Source organism: Morus notabilis, unplaced genomic scaffold, assembly GCF_000414095.1.
Source record: "Morus notabilis unplaced genomic scaffold, ASM41409v2 Scaffold256, whole genome shotgun sequence".
NCBI lineage: Eukaryota > Viridiplantae > Streptophyta > Magnoliopsida > Rosales > Moraceae > Morus > Morus notabilis.
In genome coordinates this window covers 221,196-244,789 of record NW_010367627.1, presented here as the reverse complement: position 1 = coordinate 244,789, position 23,594 = coordinate 221,196, and the positions used below count along the sequence as shown (strand labels likewise).

General features: G+C 31.5%; 2 protein-coding genes and 1 non-coding gene across 4 annotated transcripts; 2 read left to right on the top strand and 1 right to left on the bottom strand.

The window, feature by feature from the left end:
- Nucleotides 1-5,280: 5,280 nt before the first annotated feature.
- On the bottom strand, nt 5,281-10,992 carry LOC21404152 (60S ribosomal protein L6, mitochondrial). 2 transcript variants are annotated; one of them, XM_010113166.2, is made up of 3 exons: nt 10,881-10,992; nt 7,244-7,606; nt 5,281-5,576 (listed from the first exon to the last, which is right to left on the bottom strand). In XM_010113166.2, exon 2 carries the CDS (start codon nt 7,559-7,561, stop codon nt 7,253-7,255), a length of 309 nt encoding a protein of 102 aa, XP_010111468.1. In that variant the 5' UTR covers nt 7,562-7,606; nt 10,881-10,992; the 3' UTR covers nt 5,281-5,576; nt 7,244-7,252. The 2 variants fall into 2 exon arrangements, 1 of the variants encoding a protein (XP_010111468.1); XR_002903568.1 differs by lacking the exons at nt 5,281-5,576; nt 7,244-7,606 and adding an exon at nt 10,332-10,573.
- A 3,347-nt stretch (nt 10,993-14,339) lies between these two features.
- LOC21404151 (protein TRM32) lies at nt 14,340-18,232 on the top strand. The gene is made up of 4 exons (XM_010113165.2): nt 14,340-14,586; nt 15,029-15,099; nt 15,356-16,778; nt 17,333-18,232. Exons 1-4 carry the CDS (start codon nt 14,427-14,429, stop codon nt 17,998-18,000), a joined length of 2,322 nt encoding a protein of 773 aa, XP_010111467.1. The 5' UTR covers nt 14,340-14,426; the 3' UTR covers nt 18,001-18,232.
- A 3,896-nt stretch (nt 18,233-22,128) lies between these two features.
- TRNAK-CUU lies at nt 22,129-22,201 on the top strand. Its single transcript has one exon. It is a non-coding gene; the product is annotated as a tRNA-Lys (tRNA).
- The last annotated feature ends 1,393 nt before the right edge of the window (nt 22,202-23,594 follow it).

Sequence of the window (23,594 nt, the reverse complement as noted above, 5' to 3'; positions counted from 1 at the left end):
CAGAGTCCATAATAATATTAACTTATTGAACATTCAATCTATTGTGAAATACACTAACATTTTTAAGCATAAAAAAAAAAATAAGTAAAGTGAATTTACATGTCTCATAGAAATGGAGTACTAAACTGACTTGTTTGCATTATATTTACTCTATAGCATCAAATCGGTTAAGTATGATTGGTACATACATATACATATTCAGAACCAATTAATATAATATAAGTTTTCAAAAAAGAACCAATTACTATGAAAAAAAGGTAGAGTATTTATAATGAACAATTAATGTTAAAAAATTAATGTAAATAAACAATTAAAATGTTATGTTTTTATTAAATGGGTTGTACCACATAAAAAACATAATGAGGTAGTACATTCGGTTCACTGAATAATTTCTCTAATTTTTTTCTTTTTTTAAAAAAAAGAATCCTCTTCATCTTATCTTTTGTAACATGTTTGGCTTGTGAGATTCACTATGCTTTTGTTTATTTCCTTAATGAGTCTATTTGCTGCTGCGCTCTTAAATCGGAAAGGAATCACAACAAAAGTACATTTTGACTCCATGTACCACCTAAAAAGTAAAAGTCTCACTCAGCCTCCTTTCTTTTCAAAACATAAATATTGTTACTATGCTTTGAACACGTCTAATAGGGAATTCGTAATGATTGTAGTGAACATCATATAATATCATAATTAAACTTGTTTTCATGTATGTCTCCAATGTTTTTATTTCTAATAAAGACATATTTTAATAACAATTGATGATATTACGTGTTAAGAATTTGATCTCATTAATTCTTATAATTTTTTTTAATTAATTACTTAATTTATTATAACTGCCTAACATATTATAGAGCTAAAATAATAGTAACCACTTTGAATGATAATTATATCAAAATTTAATATATCTATACATATAATATATTCCAGTCAAAATAGGATGGTTCAAGACTTTTGCATTACTTAAAAGCATATTTTGTACCTATTTAAAACTTCTCTTAATGTAACTGCTTAGGCGTTTTAGGTGTATATACAAGCGTAGGCTCACTTGCTATGACTTATGCCAATGCTTTTAGACGATAAAAGAGTAGAAGTAAATGTCACTGTTTAGAATCACTTCGAGCCGTTTAAAAGGTATACTTCAATCATAATTTAAGTTTATTGACGGAAATTTTGTGAGAGAGAAAATTTTAAAATTTAAACTTTTTTATTGAATAAAAAAAACACTGTAACAGAATCATAACTTGGGTTTGAGTATAGCTTTTAAACAACCCTTTAAAAAAAAGATTAATGGAATAAAAGTAGTTCCTAATTTTTTTATTGAGCAATCAAAATGTTAGAACATGATTGATAAAAACTTATATAAAAATTCCCGATACAAGTTTTAAAATATTTCTAGAATTTTATATTTTCCAATAAAATACATTTTGTGATTTTGATTGTAAGTTCCTCTAAGTTATACAAACACTTCTAAAAACAACTCTTTTGAACGTGGAAAGCAAAAACTATTTTTAGAAAGGTTTTACAAAAGACCGTGAGTATGAAAAGTGTATCCGAGAGAATCAAACTTTCACTTTCAATTGTTAAAGAACTATAAAAATGAACCTTCATATATTCTAGTGTACCTATATTCTAATATGCTAGGTACACGGACTCTAATCCCGATTTTGTTGGGTGAATTGCTATTCTTTTATTAATAAATATTTAAAATATATTTAGATTGTGTGTAGATTGGGGCTTCTAGGAAGTTTAAGTACCTTATATTTATAGTGCGGTACGAAGGAGATATAGAAGAGAATATTCAACATAGGATTAAGGGATGGTGGGTTAAGTGGAAGAATGCTACGGGAGTTTTATGTAATAGCAAGATGCCTATTAAGTTGAAAGGAAAGTTTTATAGGACTGTGATCCGCCCAGCTAAGTTATATGGTAGTGAATGTTGGGCCATTAAGAGACAACATATATCTAATATGAGTGTGGCAGAAATGCGTATGTTAAGATGGATGAGTGGCCATATGAGAATGGATCGCATAAAGAATGAAGTTATTCATAGTAAAGCAGGTATAGCACCAATAGAAGCTAAGGTGCGAGAAGGCCGCTTGAGGTGGTACAAGTATGTCCAGCGTAGACCGCTAGAAGCACCAGTTCGTGCTTGGGAAGACATTCTTATACCTAATACTAGGAGAGGGAGGGATAGACTAAGAATTACGTGGACTAAAGTCGTTAAGAAAGACATTATAGATCTAGGCCTTCAGAAAAGTTTAATTTCGAACAGAGTTGTGTGAAAAAGTGAAATCTATATAGCCGGCCCCAATTAGTTAGAATTAAGACTTATTATTGTTGTTATTAATTAAAAGATAAATATAAGAGATTCTATTTATTAATAAAAAATAATAATTTATTGTTACATGCGTTGGTAAAAAAAAGTTAGGATTAAACTCACATCTAATTCTAAATTGAAAAGCATATTGTGGTGTGGTCCACGTTTAATTACTCATCCCATATGATTATATTCCAATTTTTATTTGCTTGTATTTATGCTTGGGACTAATGAAAAAAGCATACTCGTACTCTAATCTTTTAGGAATCAAGCGTATCACATTTCCCACATATGTCACTGTCCCAAGAACCAACTTTTTTTTTTTTTTTTTCTTTGGGTAAGAACCACTTTTCTTTTTTCTCATTTCTTTGCTTAGAGAATTCATGGCTCTCATTCTTTGCTGTCTCTGGGGACCAAAAGTATGCATAGAAAAGGTTTCAACCAAAAAGGAACCCAAATAATAATCCCCAAAAGCTGGAGACCAGCATTATCTTGACTCAAGGTGCTTTGTTGATTTGCATGCATTGATGTTTCTCCAACCACAAAACGCACAAACCACACCAATGCAACCATTAACAGGATGCCCGCATGAAGACATTCTCCAAGGCCTAGTTGCTTTAGCAACTCAACGAGCGACACGTATCATTCTCGTTTAAAAATAATCGATCTCATGACAATATAGCAATAATAATATTAGGGTTTTGTTTAAAAAAAAAAAAAAATGATAAACTTGAATTCAAGATTTGTTTTAGATTCTTATGAAACAAGGGGAGTTTTTTTCTTTTCATTATCTCGAAAGAATAGAAACGACATTGTGCTTAAGCTGCAACATTTATTTTTTAATTATATGGGTTCAAACAGTACCTTTAATTTTCTGGGTCATGTGGTTAGCTGGCCCCAGGGCTGCAACCTTTAGTATTATCAATTATTTTACGACAAATTTTTAAATCTCACAACTAAATTATCAATATTTCTTTAAGGATAACATTATGTTTAAGGTCTCTATCTAAAGTTTTAGAATGATATAATATGATATAAGTACAATAGTTGGACATCAATTAAAACACCAAAATTTATAGAAGATTTAAGTTCGCCTACTAACCCATAAGCCTATGTCCTCATGGGCCAATGAAATAATTAGCCAGTTTTGACCCTCACTTTAAGTTTATTTACTTAAGTAAATTAATTATTATATCATTGTGACATTCAATAAAGATGTGGCAATTTTTAAAAATACTCCTTGAAATGAAACGTCCTTTTATTTCTACATCTTAACATTAGTCCATATATTTATATCTTTTAAACTAGAACTAGTCAATTAGTAGAATTTTTTAAAAATGATATTTTTAATAAGTCAGGTTCTTAAAGACGTAGAATCTGTAATTTTCTCATAAAGATGAATTGTGTGCAAAAAAGACAACAAATAACTAAAGATTTAAAACGTATATGAGACTCAATGAAGATGAATTATATGCAAACTTTATACCAGAAATTTATTCTTGGACTTGATAAAAATCTAGTGATATAAATGGTAGTTTATTTATTTAATTTTATTTTACACCAATGAATCTAAAGGACCTCCTCTAAACTAAAAGTACTCTTATGGAACACCTATCCCATCCACATTTAGTTAATAGTTCTTTCCTTTGGATAACACAGTTTACACTTTGGCCCTGTTTATTTCGCTGATTCGAGTTTTGCTATAATAAAAAACTCTCACAAACAATCACATCTAACTTTTTTACTACAGTAAAAAGCTCTCACATAAAATCACATTTCAACTCGAATTAAAAACTCGAATCAGCGAACTAAACGGACCCTTTATTAACGTTTGGCGGCAATTTGAATCCAACGACAATATAGTTCAAAACCTGCCCGAAGTTAGTAATTTCTTTTTCTTTTTTTTTTTTTTGGATTTCCTACCACTAAATTTGAGTCATAATCTAATTAACACGATGATTAATAAAAATATTAAGTGCGTTTAGAATTCGTTTGAAAATAATTTTATTTTTTTATAAGAAAATGAAAATGTTTTCAATCTCAGACATAAATCATTTTTAAAAATACGTTTGGTAGTTTTATAAAAGATTGTTTTCAATATAAAAAAATTCATTAATGTCTCTCTCTGTGCTCGAGAGGAGAAAACATAAACAAATAATGAAAAACGACTAAAAATCATTTTTTATTTCTCTCCCATTTTACACCAAATCAAAAAATCGTTTTCATTTCCGTTTTTTGTCTTTAATTGTGTCAAACGTCATTTCTCTCCCATTTTTATTTTTTCTTTCTCAAAAAACATAAAAAACAAAAACAAAACTAACTTCAAACATAGCCGTTGTTTAGGTTTACGTTTATTAATGTCAACATCAAAACTTTAGAAACTTAGGGCTTGTTCTTTTGAGTGAAAAACTCAAAAAAAAAGTAATTCGAGTTATAATTTTATTCGAATTCATGTTCTTTTAAGTTTAAACTCGAGTTCAAACTCGAGTTTAGGACTAAAACTCAAGTTCAAGTTTCTCCTTCAACTCGAGTTCAGAAACTCGAACTCAAATTAATGAACATTATTTTTTCTATTCTTAAAAATGCTATAATTTTTTCGTTTTAATTCTGATTGAGATGATTTTTTTTTCTATGCGTTGACAACGAAAAGACGAATAAAACCCGACCCATATACCCTATTAAAATTTTTCATCAACATTGAGTTTTTATTAAAATACTATCTAAATACAAATTCAAGTTTTGACTCACTCAAACACAAACTCAAAAAGATTTTTATCTCAAACCATAACTCAAATGTACACAACCAAATACAAACTCAAGAACAAGCCCTTAGTGTAAATTAGGCTTGCACTTGCAACCACTTTTACAGTCTAGTTATCTACTCAAATCACTTTTACGTGTAAATAAGGTCTTAATTTTTCACAGAAGTAATATATTAGGATACCAATTCTTATATTTCTCTAATCCAGCAAAGTTAGGTGAATAGAAGCTTTAGAAAATGTTATCGATACCCCACACGAGGCAGAAACAACCATGGTCTAATTATATTTGGAAAAAAAAAAATGTTTTTCTTCTCTCAAATTGCCTATTCCAATAACTGTTTTTCAGTTAGATTTTCCCAGCACCAAAAAAAAAAAAACTGAAAACGGAGCTAGTGGAAGAATTTGCTTCAAACAAAACATGTACGAATTAATCTCTTCTCTGGGTCCTTGGCAAAAAATAATCCTTCGGCCGAAGTGCATTTCAGAAATAACCAGCACTGCATTTCCACAAGTAATGACTGAGATATTAAATTCATCCTTAGCCCAGTGATATGAGGAACAATAATAATATATGTAATACAATTATAACTTGAAAAAGAGAGAAATAGGCCAAGACTTGAGATGAATTAAAATTAATAGGTCAATAATTTACATAAGTTAATAAATATGCTAAATTACAGTTTTCGTTCATAACTTGTCTGGTTATGAACCATAACTTGACAAGTTATTGTCCATAATTCACGGTTTTTATCCATAACTTGTCTGGCTATGAATCATAACTTGACAAGTTTGTCCATAACTTATCTGGTTATGAACCATAACTTGACAAGTTATAACCTATTAATCTCTACAACTAAAAACTGACCTATATACTTTCTTAAGCTTTTCATATTGGCCTATTTTCTACTATTTCTGTCACTTCTTTAATTAACTAAGGAAATTTGAAAACTGATAAGGCCCCAATTCACATCACTTATGCTAGGATGAGGGTAAAACAGGGGTGTTGGAAGAAGGGAATTAAGAAAGTGTTTGGCATGAAAATTCGTGCCATGATTTAAACCATGATTCGTGGCTCGCTACAGTGTTTTCTCTCACACAAAAAACACACGTAAATTGAGAATAATTCTGAATCATTATTCTAATCTGTGAACCAAACGTTCACTAAATCAGGAAATGAAATTAGTATTGTTTTGGCCCGAGGGAAGAGTGCAGTGAGAGAGAGAGTTGGTAATGAAAATCTCAGAGGCGAAATTCTTGCTCTCTCTGACCAAAAACTAAGTCTCATTACTAATTATTCTCTGGTTCTTATAAAAAACCATATTCTTCACCTCCCCAAAGCTCATTATTTCCTCTAGTTAGTACAAAATTTTGACAGGAAAAACCTCCTGTTGTTTCCCAGGTCTTACTTGATAACACTTTTATTATTTGTTATTTATTTTTCATCAATAAGCCATATCTTAAAGAGATCCAAACCACTTATTTCTTTTCACTTTCAATCAACTTTTGCACCCCTATCCACAAATTTACCAATAGGACTCTTAAAGCTTGTTTGGTAGGAAGGGAAAGCGGGGGAGCGAAACGGGTGAGGGGATTAATGGAAGGATTTTGGATCCGTGATTGTTTGGTAGTAGAGAAAAGAGAAGGGAATGGACTGAGTAGGAATTTCAAACCCTTCAAAAAAACATCAATTTTAATCTCTGACGATATTAGGCATTAGAGGAGGGAAGCTATACCAAACACAATAACTGAAAGTCATTTACTCTCTCTCTCTGTTTTCCTCTAGGTTATATATTTCATTCCTTCCTATTTTCTTTTTCTAGTACCAAACAAAACCATAAGGGTGTATCTATATCATGGGTGAAAAACAAAAAAGCGTTTATGTGTTTACTGAATCCAATTATAATTCCTAATAGGTAAGCATTCACTTAAATTCAAGTTTTTAGTTCCCTTCCATTTCTCATCTTTTTCGCATACTGTTTTACCTTTACGATTACAAATCATCATGAATTAGTAAACGAGCAATGAAAGCAAAATTTCTAAGAGTAAGAAAAATTACAAAGTTCAAAGGACAAAACTGATGGATTAAAAGATGCCAACCTCCAACAATTCAACAAACCAAACTCATTCTCATCAGAACAGAAGCATTGACAAGCAAAAATCTTACCTTTGGCAATCATTTCGACTTCTTCCCTTGTTTCTTCTTAATGACTTCGTCGACGTACATTATGCCCTTGCCTTTGTAAGGCTCAGGTGGTTTACAATTGCGAACAGCAGCTGCAAACTGATGAACCCTCTGCTTATCAATGCCAGTGCAACAAACAACATTGTTCTTGAAGCAGAAGACGCGAACAGCCGGGGGAACAGTCAGTTCTACTTCATGACTGTATCCCAATTTCAGATACAACAGCCGTCCTTGGGATTCAGCTCTCGCTTTGTACCCGACCCCGACTATCTTTAGAAACCGGAAAAATTTCGCTTCCATTTAATAGATGTCCCACAAGCCAAATCCTTAAGCTTCTAATAACAACTAAGAAAACACAAGAAATTGAGTCATGTCCTTTCCGTTCCATCAGTAAGGCCAATAATTTCACAATGTTAAAGGGCACAGATCGGATAATAGTATCAATAATGTTCTTTTTCATGAGACCAAAAGAAAAGGAGCATAATATCATTCAATGGAGGAAAAAAGAAAAAAGTAAATAATTTAATCTATAGGTATCAATCTAGTAAGTAATGAGGAATTCCATCAATCAGATATCAAGTTTTATGCAATTACAAAGAGGAAACCTTCGCAAAATGAAAGTTGAATAACATTTTAAAATTAAAACAAATTTTTATAACAGAATTTGCCGTTTTCCGCACCATCAGCCAAAAAAAGAGTTAGTAAAATTATTTAAAAAAGAAAAAACCTCAGCGTAGTTGAGAATTTTATCAATTACATTACAAGCAAAACCCTTTTTATTTTTGCTCAATCACAAAGCAATTACAAAGAGAAACGTTCAAAATGAAAGTTAATAACATTTTTTTTTTTTTTCTTTTTTTGAGAACAAATAAAGTATCAAAAGATACAATCCATGGTGGAAAGAAATCCAACAAAATAATGTCTTTTTCTATCCAAAGAGCAAGTAATAATAAATTATGTGATGTTAGGAAAACAACACATAAGATTTATTTTAACTGCCTGGAAGAAGAATAAAGAGATAAAGATCATAAGATCAAGAGGCTGTTGAAGATACCATTTCAAACCTGCGAAGTATATAAAGATATGAAAAAGTAAAGGGAAAAAAAAAACTAGGTTATTGAAATTTTAAGAAAACAAGAGGGATGAACTTATCTTATATTGAGATATGATTGCAATGACTTTGAAACATGAGTTAAGCAAGATGTTAATAAGTATAGAGAGATTTATATTCAACCAAAGTTGAATGCTAAACTACAGTTAAATTACCAGCGTATGTAGAGGATTGAGTATTCGACCAAGGTTGATTTTGATTTTTTAATTTACTTTATATTTATAATATTTTATTTACTTTACATTTTTATTTTTTTTATTTATGTAGGAGGGAGTAAGGAAGGAAGGCCTTCCTTACCAGCCTCTTTTTAATACATAGCAAAGTAAAACACTTTTAGGGAATCAAAACCACTAAAAATTAGTAATAAAAATAAGACTAGTTGTGATAAAATATAAGAGCAGTTATAGACTTTTCAAATATAAAAGTAACTGATGAAATGCAGTTATCCTAATAATGGGGAAATTTTTGAAACTGTTTGAGAATGAAACGGAGGGAAAATTTTTTATTAAATATTCAAAAGTAACTGTCTATATTAGCACATATGCAATCAGGATAATAGAAATAAGATTTAACATTAAAAAGAGATTAAAATATATCTTTCAAAGAATTATGAAGCTGAGAAAGAGTAACTTATGAGAAAAGCGGTTTTTTTTTTTTTTTTTTGAAGGACTTATGAGGAAAATTAAGTAATGTAGCATTTAGAAAATCATTAACTTTTTCTGTTATTTGATGATAAGAACTAAATATAATGATAAGAAGTTGTCATCATAATAACTAAATATTATGAGTAAAACTTTAAGAAAAAAACTATTGAAACACCCATAAGGGAGACTATGTAAACTCTTACATGAAGAGACTAGTGAAACTCAAGAGGAAAGAAAATTAAACTGACAAAATAAAAGTGTGATGTACGAGAATAATATCAGTTGTAACAAAACAAAGCGAGAAAATCTAATAGTAAGGTATAACTATGACACAAGACACTGTCATAGGTTATTACATACAGATATCAACAACATGTATAGCAGAATGTGAGTCAACTGGAAAAATCAATTAGGTAAAGGAAGAAGCATAAAACCTTGGCATAATGCAACAAGTGCATAAACTAACTGAAGAAAAACCCAGATAAACAAGGATAAACTCAAAGATATTTCAAGAAACAAATGCCATTTATTGGGAATACATATGGATTACAGAAGAAGCTCCAATCAACCAAACAAAGAATTGGAAAATAATCCTAATCTATACAAATCATCAAAAACCATTCACACAGTGCTTAATACAAACACTTGATCTATAACATATTCAGGTCAGTATCGATACTACTATACTATTATAGTATAAACATAAATTAGCCCAGAAAACATAAAAGAAATTGTAAAACTTTACTACTTTCTAAAGTAACGGGAAGATAATCAATACATCATACTAAAACAATCAAATTATGCAAAGTAGTACCATACTCCAATTGAATTACCCAAAGAAAAAAAAAAATTACATAAACAAACTTCTGAATGTCAAAAAAAAAATCCTTAAAATAAAGCAAAATATGAACAAGTGATGATAAAAAATACTTGTAAATCCATGAGATGAGACTCAAACCGAGAGGATCCAATTAGTGATTGATTAAAGGCAATGCTACATTCGAACCGTACAGAACACTTCCAATCAAAGGAGATCGGAGATATCACTCAGCACCAAACAAGAGGTGAACGCAACTCTCAAGATAAAGTAAAGGATTGAAAGGTAAAGTAGCATATATATTTTCCGTAGGCAGGCTAGGCAGAAGAGAAGACAAAATTGATTAGACAGACGGAAAACCCACCACAAAGGTTATAAGAAAACGATCATAAAGGATTCATATATGGAAGAATTAAGGTTACAAAATACACCTAAAAAGAGAGAATTTGTTAGATTTTCCAAACAAACATATCGAAAGTTTCAATAAAAGACCTTTCAAAACTCAGGAACGCAGGGACCGGAATGAGAGCAATCGAAGGTGACGATACTTCCTCGGGGGTTTTTTTGAAACTCAGCAGAACTCTACCCTCAGTTCCTCCGATTTCATTTGTGCGAATTAGGGCTTCAACGGAAAGTATTATTCCGGGATCAAAGACGACAACTTTACCAGATGCTTAGACGACAGAGAGCAGCGAAATCGAAGAAGAAGATTTGCTGCTGCTGTAAATGTAATGGGAACCCTAGTCCCACATCGAAAAACGGGAGTTAAGTCTCAAACAAAATCCCTCAAAGTTTCTTCTTTTTATTACAAATAAAAGTTAATAAGAGTTCAGAATTGATGAAAAAAAAAAATCAACAACATAAATATTTTTTTCCCACTTTTCGCCATTTCATCAGCTAAAAAAACGAAATTACAAAGAAAAAAATCTCAAAATAACCCGAAAATGAAGTTCTTATAGACTAAAACCAAAGGATTTTCAATTTCAAAATTGTCATCAACACAAAGCAAATCAGCATAAACCAAAAAGAAAAAGAAAGAGAGCTTACCTTGTGGCGAGGAAGACTCGGGAAACAATGGAAGGAGAAATGAGCCAAAGAGAAAAGAAAATTGAATTTCAAAATCAAAACAATTCTGCTAAACCCTAGAACTAGAGGAATAGAAGTGCAGAACAGAAAGAAGATTACCGCTCTGTAATAACCAAACTCTGTAAGGGTAAAATAGGAAAGGCCCGTGAATATGAAAAAAAATAAAAATAAAAAAGCTATCTAAGGTAAATCTTACATTTGTCCATGTGTTTTCTATAATTCAAATAGTATCACTCATGTTTACGATGGGCCCGTTTAGTTCATTGATTCGAGTTTTTAATTCTAGTTGAGATGTGATTTTATGTGAAAATTTTTTACTGTAGTAAAAAAGTTAGATGTGATTATTTCTGAGAACTTTTTACTGTAACAAAACTCAAATTTTAAACTCGAATTAATAAAATGAACGGGCCAACATATCCCATAATTGTATCCTAAACTTTTCAAAATAATTAAAATTTAACCATTCAAGTTGTCAAAATATTAAAAATGACATATCAATGTTTAAATATTAACTTAAATATCAATAGCTAAGAAATATTTTGGGAGGAAAAAAGTAAAATTTTTAATAAAATAAATATTTAAAAATATTCAAAACATAGTTGATCTAATTCCACACGGGATCTCAAGCCCTCATTAATGCACAGCCAGTAGATTTGAACTTATCAAATCAGTCTCATCCTGCACTGAATTCTCCATACATGTTAGCTCTTTTTTTTTCCTTATATTATCTAGTTTAAAATTGCATTTTAAAAATTTTACACTAATTTTTAGATAGTTTCACTGATATTTCCTAAAATATTGGGAAAATACACTACAACCAACTAAATTTGATATTTTTGTCCATATTTCTCGATTATTAAGAAAAAATTTCTTAAACTTTGACAAAAATTTTTCTTCAACCCCACAAGATATTTTGGGGCCTTAGAAATTTTGAAATTTCAGAAATATCTGAGAAATTTTTTTCTATGTCTTATCCATATAGATAATTGGCATTCTTCGATCATAGGTGTTAGGAGAGATATTACTTTTTATAATCACAAATTAATAATTTGCCATCTTAACACTGATGGTTGGCCGTCTTCAGTGTTTGTCACTGCTGCGGTCGTTCAAGTGTAATATTATTTTATTTTCTCAACACAAATGATTGGTCGTCTACGACCCCATCGTTAATGAGTAATCTGTTGAATTTATTTTCACAATCTACGAGTTTATTTTTTCAAAAATCCACTATATTAGTTGACTTTGGCACGATCACACCAAATATAATTGGTGACTTTCTTCACTGCTAGGCTCATCATTTCCTTTACAAATTACTAGCTTTAATTTAAGAATTGTTCTTTTACAATGAAATTCAAAAAAAAATTAAAACTCGAGTTACAATTTTATTTAAATGTTGGTTATTCGGCCAGTTCGAGCCATCTCATTGATGTTCATCGCCTGTAACAACTCTCAATAAATGGTCTTATATTCTTATTTTCTTATATATGGGCGGGAGGCTCTGTCTCGAAGAGCAAGTTAAAGTGTCAAGTCAGGGTAGTGCATTAAGAAGGTGCAAAATCAACAGCGGCTAAAGTTGCTACTATGATACAAAATTAACAAACCATTGGCAACCTATAAGCTGCTTTTAGAATAATATTAGGCTCAAAGATATTATATTAAAGATTTGATACAATGTAAGCCTAAGAGATGTAAGAGTTCACACACAAGATTTTGAAACAAGTTCTCAAAAAAGACTTCCGAAAACAAAAAACAAAAACAAAAAAGAAGAGAAATTGGGCAGGTGTTTCTATACATGAAAACTAAAAAATTATGGTTTTTTATACCTAAAAGCTTTGAAATCGACTGTTGGGAGCGTTTTCTAATGGCTAAAATCTAGCCATTATTATCTACCGGTTGATCAATCAATATGAATGGTTAAGCGGTCATCATCTGCTAGCGCTTCTCAGTTCAGCGCCCAGAACCATTTTGGCTATAGTCAAAACTTTAAAAATAATAGAAAATAGGCCAATATGAAAAATTTAAAAAAGTATATAGGTTAATTTTTAGTTATAGAAATTAATATGTCATAATTTGTCAAGTTATGGTTCATAACCTGATAAGTTATGAACAAACTTATCAAGTTATGGTTTATAGCCAGATAAATTATGGATAAAAACCGTGATTTATGGACAATAACTTGTCAAGTTATGGTTCATAACCAGACAAGTTATGGACGAAAACAGTAACTTGACCTATTTATTAACTTATCTAAACTATTGGCCTATTAATTTTAATTCATCTCAAGTCTTGGCCTATTTTCCTTTTTCTTCCAAACTTTAAATATATTAAGGGCCCGTTAGTTCGTTAATTCGAGTTAAAATGTGACTTTATGTGAGAGTTTTTTACTGTAATAAAAAAGTTAAATGTGACTGTTTCTGAGAGTTTTTTACTGTAGCAAAACTTGAATTTTAAACTCGAATTGATGAAATAAACGAGACCTAAGTAAGTTTAAAGCTTTTCAATTTTTGTTCTAAACTTTTTCAAATTACAATCAAATATTTCAAGTTTACAGAAAACTTATAATAGACTTTGAGAATACTTGGGAAAATATAAAAAGTATTTTAGTAAAGTCCAAAGTCTTTTGTTTGTTAAAATTCCACTAATATGATTTTTTTTACCTCCTCCCAATAATTTAAATCTTATCGTACTTGTGCCTCTTGAATTTCCCGTAGTTTAGCACTTTGGTCTTTGAAAATTTATTTTTTCAGTAGTTTAGTTGCTAAATTAGTCTAAGAATTCTTCAAATTTTAAATCCCGCTAACACAATTGGAATTAATTTCCTCTCTTTTTGATAGAATTAGTTTTCTCTTTTGCTAATTAGGGACAATTATTGATTAAAAGATTTAACGACAACATTCCAAACTATGAAAAATCATGGGATAAAAGTTCTAAACACCGTTTTATTACTATTATCCTTTTTTGTTATATATATATATATATATATATATTTTTTTTTTTTTCCTGTTTGCTAAAAGCTTGGAGATTTGTATTACAGTTAAGAAACAGATGGTTGGCGGGCAAAAGTGGGGACAGATTATAAAAGAAATTTTGAAAAAGAAAAAAGAAAAAAGAAAAAAGAAAAAAAGATGAACGAACAGAAAAGGCAAACGTCAAAGCTTCTTTATTAGTTTCTGCCTTTCACGTAACCACGTTCATATCGTACGGCCTCTCTCTCTCTCTCTCTCTCTAAACCAAGCTCGTCAATTATTTCTCTTCGTTACTCTCCATGAAGGTATCAAAACATGTACAATATTTTGTTAAACAACATTGTGTTTTCTTCCTGTTTTATTAATTTTATTTAGGTGATTTTTATGTTTTGTTTGTTGTTATTAATCCGTTTTCTGCTATTAGAAAAATAAAGGCTACTTGTTTAAATTTAGTTTTGTTCAGGTTCAACAAGCTCGGAGCTCAAGGCAGGAATATTAGAGAAGGTGATAAATCGCTTATGAAATAAATAAACAAACAAAAATGGGAAACGAATTAAGAGAAAAGAAATCTGGGATTTGTTCTTCAAGTGATCATGAGAATACAGGAGGATGTAGTTGGGGCTTACTTCATATGATAAGGTATCATCATTGGCGTCATTTCATGAAAAGACTCACTCATCACAAGAGAAGACATCTTCTGGGTAAGTATCTTTTCTTTCTTTTTTTTTTTTTTTTGGTCTCTATTTAAATTATGAAAATTGATTTTTTTGTAAGATATCAAAATAGATTTTCTTTTGTGGTTGGAATTAAAATTTTGGATTTCGTTTTTTCTAATAGTGAAAGTTGATCCATGGAAGATAAAGAAACTAGCCAATGAGGGTACTAATATGAATTGTTGAAAGTAAATAGATGCAAATTACTCGGTGTTATTGATGCGTCACAAAAATTCATTTTCAAAAAAGTTATGATGACCAATCTGATGATGCGAGAAATGGATTTCATTTTTTTTTTCATTAGTTCTGTTATGGCCTCTGTGACTAATCTGATAATGTGAGAGATGGATTTCACTTTCGATTATAGATTTTTTAATGATTTTTTTGTTGTTTTCTTTTTAATGATAATTTTGTTGGACTTGAAATGCAGGAAATCTTACAAAGAAGCCAAGTGATGAGAAAATGCAAAAAGAGGATGGTGCACATATGTATAAATCTTCAGTAAGTTCATCACATAACGCGTTTATAGAATCGAACAAATCGTCTTTCTTATTAACATACAAAGTCAAGCCATTTTCTCAGGTTTTTTTTTTTTCCCCCACTGTGGAGTAGTAAAAAAGAAGAAAAATATTTGCTAGTTTTATTTCTGGTTTAGGACTTTTTGTCTGTAGATTTGAACATCACATGCGCAATTAGGATTTTGTCTGTCTGAATTATGATGCACAGAATGACAGTTTCTGATTTCAAATTTTATCAGGGTGGAGAAAAAACGGCGGAGTCCTTGCCGCGAAAGAGCAGTTCTGTCAGAGCCAGAATAAAATCACTTCTTCCTGAAGAGATATACAAGAGAAAGGATCGACATAACCGGAGTTCATCCTGTCCGGTACAACCACATTTGACACGAATCGAACCTGCAGATCTTGACCCCCTGGCTGATACTTTGGCATTAGATTATCAAAGTCATAATACCGTTTGCAAAAACAACAAAATCTTTATGGCTGCCAATGAGTTGGATTCACTGCCAATAACCGGATACGAAAATTGCGCAGAATGCAGCAAAGTCGTTGTTGGGGACCAGTTAGAGCACGACCATGTTTGTGAGCATCAAAATATGTTAAAGAGACACAATGTAGATTCTTTTCGGAGCCGTCCAAAAGAGTATTTAGATGCACTGGACATTATTAGTACAAACGGGGAGTTGTTGGTAAAACTTTTGCAGGATCCGGGCTCTCCTTTGGCCCACCACTTTCAGAACCAACAAGCGTTGAGTGCCAAAAGGGGATTCTTGGCCAAGGCGGAGACATTCCCTTTACCCGGTTCCCCGGGAAGAAAAGGTTCCGCTGCTAGCAGATTCAAACAGATGCATGAGGCTGAGCCCGGGGCAGAAGAAACGGCAGGAGTTTCTCATAATACTTTTTCTCTATCTTCTGTCGAACAACGAGAGAACCAGGGCGAGACTTATGTTGTAAGTAAGAGTTTCAAGGATCTTAGAAATAAGATAAAGGATGTAATCAAAGAGAGCAGAAAAGATATGCATAGAATTGCTATGGATGCCATTATGCATAAAATTCCTCATGGTAAAAATATGGAAGAGATTGATAATAAATTCAGGAGTTCTATAGTTTATGGAGAAGATGGAACTTATTGCTCGGTTCCTTCCCGCAATAAGAACAAACTTCGCCTGCGCCAGATGAGAAGAGCATCATCCCTTAACAACTCGTTGGATAGGTATTGCCGGTTGTATGAGACGAGTCCCAACCGAGAACCTAAACACCAAACCTCAGAGGGACTGAAAATGAGAGCGAAAGAGACATGCTTGCTCCCAAAGCCCTTGGCCAGGATCCAGTCGTTGCCCGACCTAAAACCTTTTGTCAATCAGAGTGAGGAGTCTTTTGATGCATTTTCTTCAGGAACTCCAAACAAGGCTCCTTTGGACTCCGACGTAGGCACAGAAAGTAGTTTTGATGAACAAAAAAGTCTAGACTTTCCGGTAGGCTCTGAAGATCATGAGCTGAAGACAGATGCTTCCTTGGAGAGTATTGGTCAAGAAAACCCGGTTGATCTCGGTGCAGTAAATGATGACATCACAGATGAGGCGGCCTTGACATCGACCGAAGACGTTGAAGAAACTGTTCACTTGAGTTCTCAAATGGATGATAATGGAAGCTTGATTGATAAAGGTTTGATTCTTAACGATTTCTTTCTTTGCCTTTTGCATGGCATCATCTCAACAAAGTGCACGGTGTAGAACCAAGAAAGAGAAGAGAGAGAATCCAAATAGAAAATAAAAATAAGAACAAGAGAGATCAGAGAGACAAAAAGGAGACAAAATGACAACTCAAGGAGGGAAATATGAAATTTTAATATTCATTAAGCAAGGTCCAAATTGAAAATGCAATCACCAGGCCTATTTATAGACAAACTACTTGTACCAAAAAGAATCGACAAACATATTCTTAAATTCTTAGCTAAATCAAAAGTACATATTAAAGATAATTAATATTCAAATCTCTATCAGTGTGAGAATTCTCATGATCTCTAGATTACTCCTAGGCTATTTTGTGCAATTCAAAAACTTTTGTTAACTGATAGAAGGATGACGCGGTTTCAATTCTGGACGTTAAAATCTTTTGCTTATCACATATTATTTCAGCATTGTTCTCTCAACAGTTCAAGTGCTTTATGTGTGCTTTTTTCTTCTGGCTTTTTTTTAACATTGGTTACATAAATACAGAACCAGAAACAGACCCAGTACTTGATGGATTAGCTACCAGCTTGCCCGTGAAAGTGGAGGAGCTTGAAATGGCAACTCCTGAAGTGTCCAAAACCGAAAACGCAGAACCACTTGACAAACACTTAACAAGTGACATTCCCCATCTCCAAGTGGCTGCAAAAGACAAAGCTGAATTCAGCTACGTGAAAGATGTCCTGGAGCTATCCGGGTTCAGCGGGAACGCATTCCTCGGAACGTGGCATTCCGATGAGCAACCCGTCGATCCCTCGGTGTACGAGGAAGTGGAGGGCTGCTTGGTCCTTGACCCTGACTGTTGCGGAAATGAATTGGGTGGCAAATGTGATCACCTTCTTCTGTTTGATCTAATCAATGAGGTTTTGATAGAGATTTACGCAAGGTCATATAGCTATTGTCCCTTTGCATTGTCTTCACTTTCACACATAAGTCCAATGCCATCAGGACCTCATGTTCTTAGGGAAGTGTGGGCCCTCATAAGCTGGTACTTAAGCTCGACACCAGAAGTTGACCAATCACTTGACCATGTTGTGGGAAATGACTTGTCAAAGAGTGATGGGTGGATGAATCTTCAGTTTGATTCTGAGTGTGTTGGGATTGAGCTTGAAGACTTGATTTTTGAAGATCTCTTGGAGGAACTTATTTGGGCTTAGGCTGCTTTCTCTTAGGCCTTTACTTATATTCTTTGTGTACATAAAATTTTGTCTGCTTAAATTGTTGTGTCAAAATAGAATGTAAGATAATAAGAAGAAGAATAAAAGAAATTGGAGAAAAGATTTAGATACTGTACAGGTAGGCAGAAAATAAAAAAGGCAATGTAATATATCTATTTTATACACTGGTATTTTCTGGTTTCTCTTGAGTTTTTCTGTGCAATATGATATAGGCAAGGATTTTTTTTGTTGTGGTTTTTGTCTTGTTTGCTTCAATATACTTAAATATTAAAGTGGTTATTATTATTTTTTTGGTTATATATAAGATCACAGTGCTTATTCATGTAATCAATTCCTTACACTTTTTTTTTTTTCAATCTCACTTTCATAATTTGAGAAATATACGAGTGACTTCACAAGAATGTGAAAATACTGTGGCACAAAATGCCTTTGAAAACAGAAATACTTTGGCTTATTTAAATGCCTTTTAAAGTTTCGACAACTTGCCTCCAAACTTTTAAAAAAGTTCTTGGCATGGATATTCAGAGAAATACAGGGGCAAGACTCTGTTTCTATCACCGAAGAGTTATTTACAAAAGCTTCTTCACAATTTTGGAATCATCTAGCTCAATATTTCAAGTTATCAACTGTACAAGCACATGAGATTGATGAGTAGAGTTGTTCAAAGTAGCACATAAACAAATGACAGTTTGTTGTGATGATCAAAGAACTAAACATCTGACTGAAATCAAGGGCATCATAATAGTTCAAAATACATTGATGAACAATAGGGTATCAGTTTCAAAATAATAATAATTAAAAAAAAAGAACAATAGGGTATCAGTAGTACTGAGCACCACCCAATAATAAAATGTGGACCTCGCAGTATGAAACTTTCATATAGGATTCATCTTCTATTAGTGGTGGTGCTTAGTATCAGTGCTGCCCAAGGTATTTGTCTTGAGATAATGTTGTCTCAAATGGAACAGTCAAAGAGTCCGTTTAGTTCTCTTATTCGAGTTTTTAATTTGAGTTGAGATATGACTTTATGTGAGACATTTTTACTGTAGCAAAAAAGTTAGACCTTTTTAAGCTATCAACTGCACAAGCACATGAGATTGATGAGTAGGGCTGTTCAAAATAGCACATAAACAAATGACAGTTTGTTGTGATGATCAAAGAACTAAACATCTTACTGAAATCAAGTGCATCATAATAGTTCAAAATACATTGATGAACAATAGGGTATCAGTTTCAAAATAATAATAATAATAAAAAAAAGAACAATAGGGTATCAGTAGTACTGAGCACCGCCCAATAATAAAATGTGAACCTCACAGTATGAAACTTTCATATAGGATTCATCTTCTATTAGTGGTGGTGCTTAGCATCAGTGCTGCCCAAGGTATTTTTCTTGAGATAATGTTGTCTCAAATGGAACAGTGAAAGAGTCCGTTTAGTTCTCTTATTCGAGTTTTTAATTTGAGTTGAGATATGACTTTATGTGAGACTTTTTTACTGTAGCAAAAAAGTTAGACCTTTTTAAGCTGTCAACTGCACAAGCACATGAGATTGATGAGTAGGGCTGTTTAAAATAGCACATAAACAAATGGCAGTTTGCTGTGATGATCAAATAACTAAACATCTGACTGAAATCAAGTGTATCATAAACAATTGTGATGATCAAATACAATTTTGATTATCTTTACTTGTTAGGAAGTTTTAAAAGTTCAAATTTGCCCATATTTTCATACTTAATACGTATAACATGTTAGATTAAGTTTAAGAGAATGTTAAGAAGTAACACTACTTAATATGACTAATTGGATAATTTAGAGGCATATTAGGGGGTGTTACAACATTGATGTAAGAACAATAAGGTATCAGTTTCAATAAAATAATAATAAAAAAAGAACAATAGGGTATCAGTAATGTTGAGCACCACCCAATAATAAAATGTGGATCTCGCAGTATTAAATTTTCATATATGATTCATCTTCTATTAGTAGTGGTGCTTAATATCGCTGCTGCCAAGGTATTTTTCTTGAGATAATGTTGTCTCAAATGGAAGAGTCAAAGTGAAGAAAACTGCTACTGAGGAGAACACAACTGATATGCTCACAAAGGTCTTGCAGGCAATAAGTTCAAATATTGCAGTCAATAAGTTCAAATATTGCAGTCATTTGTTTATTAGTTGGATGTAGGATCACATTGATCCGAATCACGTTAAATTCTGTGTTCATTTTTGCACTTATTTATTGCTTTTGATTGAGTTTTGAAATTTGATTTTGTGTGCAAAAGTTCTAGTTGGTGAGAGGAATTTCTTGATTAGTATTCTGGGTAAAATCACTACATATTAAAGGTAATTAATATGCTTATCTTGATTTGACACCTTGGCTATTGTGTGCAATTCAAAGTCTATTGTTAGATGATAAAAGGATAACGCGGTTTCCCTTCTTGAACCTTTTTTTTTTTTTTTGGCTCATCAAATTATATGATTCCAGCATTATTATTATCACTCATCAATTCAAGTGCTGTAGGGCTAAAATGGTCTTTTTCTTCAACAATTGAAAACGGGTAGTTCTATGCACACACCTCATTTTACTCTTTACACTCACTTTCTAAATACACACCCCACTTAATTTTAAAATGATTAAATTTACTTTTTACACACTCTTATTATTCTAAGATTACCCATAACTATTTTAATAAGATTATTAACTCTTAAACATTTTATTTTTCTTTCCACACCCACCATTTTATTTTAATTTGTTATTTAAAATTTTGTTATTTCTTTTCTCTCTATTTTTTTTTTTTGAAGTTTTGGGCGTGAAGACTTTTTTTCATACATAAAAAAATTTACTATTACATTTCTTTTAGAAAAATAAAAGGCATGAATATAAGCCTAACAATAACATAATTGTTACATCTTTTAAGCGAAAAAACATAATTATTACATCAATTGAGGTATTGATCAAAAAAGACAAAATAGGGGGAGAAAAGGCCAAAATGAAATGAACACAGAGTATAAAAAAACACCAGAGAGAATAAAACATAAAAAAAATAAACAACATTATAGAAACAAAAGACCAAAATGAAACGAACATCCTTTAAAAATAAAATTATTAGTAAAAAGACATCAAATTTGAGATATAATATGCAGGATGTGTTCAAAGAAAAAAAAAATATGTAAATAGTTTTCTTTTATAATAAAATTTAATTAAGTCATTATAATTGTTTTTTTTTTGTTATTTTATTTGATGACTTTTTTGTCATAACAAATTTTATTTTAAAAAGAGGTATGGAGAATAAAAAAGAGTGTGTGACCACCTATCGAAAATTGAGGGTTCGTTTAATTCGTTGATTTGAGTTTTTAATTCGATTTGAGATGTGATTTATGTTATAGTTTTTTATTGTAGTAAAAAAATTAAATGTGATTATTTTTAAAAGCTTTTTACTGTAGTAAAACTTAGATTCTAAACACAAATCGGTTAAATGAACGGAGCCTAAATTCATCTGGCTAATTAACATTGACGCAAGTGTTTGACCAAACAGTTGACCATTTTGTGCCAAGTGACCTGGCAAAAGTGTGATGGGTGGATGAACCTTCAGCTTGATGATGAGTGTGTTGGGCCTTGGGCTTCAAGAATCAGGACTTGATTTTTGATGTTCTGTGGAAGAAACTGATTTGGGCTTTGATTGAGCGTTGGAACCTCCTTCAACTTGGGCCTAGACATGTACTTTTCTACATGAAATTTGAAACTTTGACCAAACATTGTTTTGTTATGTCAAAGTAGAATATCAAAAACAGTGCTTCAAAAAAAAGATACAAAAAGAATATCAATAAGAGGAAGAAAAATGAAAGGAAACGTGGAAAAGATTTACATATTGTAGAGATAGGCAAAGGAAACGAGAATAGATTTACATACACTAATAATTTCTTATTATCAAGAGTTTTTCTGTCCAATGTAAAAATAGTTGAGGAGCTTTTGTAGTCTCTCTCTTGTTTGCCTCAACATATTCTCTTCTTGAACTTCTGTAGTTAGATAATTGAATATAATGAAGTCTTAATGTCAATCCAGATTTTAAATTCATTTTATAAACTATAAACGTTGAATCAACAAGCAAGCCCGTCTAGCTCAGTCGGTAGAGCGCAAGGCTCTTAACCTTGTGGTCGTGGGTTCGAGCCCCACGGTGGGCGTTTAATTCTTTTCATCCATATTTGTTCATTTTTCTTTTTTCAAGATTTCGTCAAGGCGCGGCTTTTCGAGGCTTACTTACGCTTTCCTTTTCTCTCTGCTTTTTTTTTTTTTTTTTTTTTCCTATTTTTCTATTTTTTAAATTATTTTTGGGCTACTTTTAGAGAAAGTGGCTGGAAAAGTCGAAGTTATATTCTCTTGTGAAACCAACCTTCTAGTGATATCAAATCCTACTTTGCTGCGGTAGCAAATGATTAAAGCAAGGATTTGTGTTTGAGCATGTATCTTAAGATATTAGTTTGTGGGCTTTGCATACCAATTCCCGAGGTAAGAGAAAGAAACATATATTCGCGTTCACTTTATGAATTTAAATTTTCAATTATAACTGATACGTGATATTTTTTAAAAAATTTTTATTATAGTAAAAAAAGTTATATGGGATATTTTCTAATAGCGTTTTACTGTAGAAACTTAAAACTGAAAACCGAACGAGGCCTTGAGTATCATTCATTTCACCGATTTGAGTTTAGAATTTTAATTTTACTAAAAAAATTTAAAAAATAATTACATCTAACTTTTTTATTATAATAAAAAATTCTCATATAAAATCACATTTTAACTCGAATTATACATGCCCTAAATAGTCTTAATATTACTATTCTAACATCATGCAAATAGTATGCAAGTACAATCATGTCATGTCATAAAATATCTTGGGACCATGCTATCTTGAGAAAAATATCGTAACATGATTTGAGTAGGCAAGCTTTGATTGTGTTATAGGTTACCTTATAATAAAATATGGTACAATTTTAAATGATCTTATAATTATTATTTAATCTGAAATTCTATTGGCATGAATTATCATATAACGAATATGTAAATTATCGTTGATCAGTGTTAAATATCATTGTTCTTTTATTTTTATATTTTGAGTTAGACAAATTTTAACTTATTGTATGTTATTCATGGTAAATAAAGTTTAAATCGTCATAAATTTAATTAGGACTTACCATAGTAATACCACGCGTATTTTACTAATATTATAGGGACACTCATTCAATCAAAATTAAGAGCCTGTTTAGTTCATGAATTAAAATTATGAGATTAGAACTATTTTTTATTTACGTATATTTTTTGTGAGAGAAAATACTATAATAAACTGTGAACCATATTCGAATCAGAGAACGAATCCTCCAACCAAACGAGCTCTAATAACATCAACACCTCATATCTCAAACTCCGTTAAATTTATTTGTAAAATGTTAAAACTGTCCCTTTTAATATCAGCCATTGATCTACAAAAACCAATCCTAACCATCCACTCAATCTTCTTCATTTGAGGATTCAGCAAAAAAAAAAAAAAAAAAAAAAAAAAAAAAAAAAAAAAATCTT

Bases quoted from the DNA above. Each gene is read 5' to 3' on its own strand.
- LOC21404152 (XM_010113166.2), bottom strand. From the start codon at position 7,561: ATGGAAGCGAAATTTTTCCGGTTTCTAAAGATAGTCGGGGTCGGGTAC.
- LOC21404151 (XM_010113165.2), top strand. From the start codon at position 14,427: ATGGGAAACGAATTAAGAGAAAAGAAATCTGGGATTTGTTCTTCAAGT. The intron at 15,100-15,355 runs GTAAGTTCATCA...AAATTTTATCAG, and splicing joins CACATATGTATAAATCTTCA to GGTGGAGAAAAAACGGCGGA. The intron at 16,779-17,332 runs GTTTGATTCTTA...ACATAAATACAG, and splicing joins TGGAAGCTTGATTGATAAAG to AACCAGAAACAGACCCAGTA.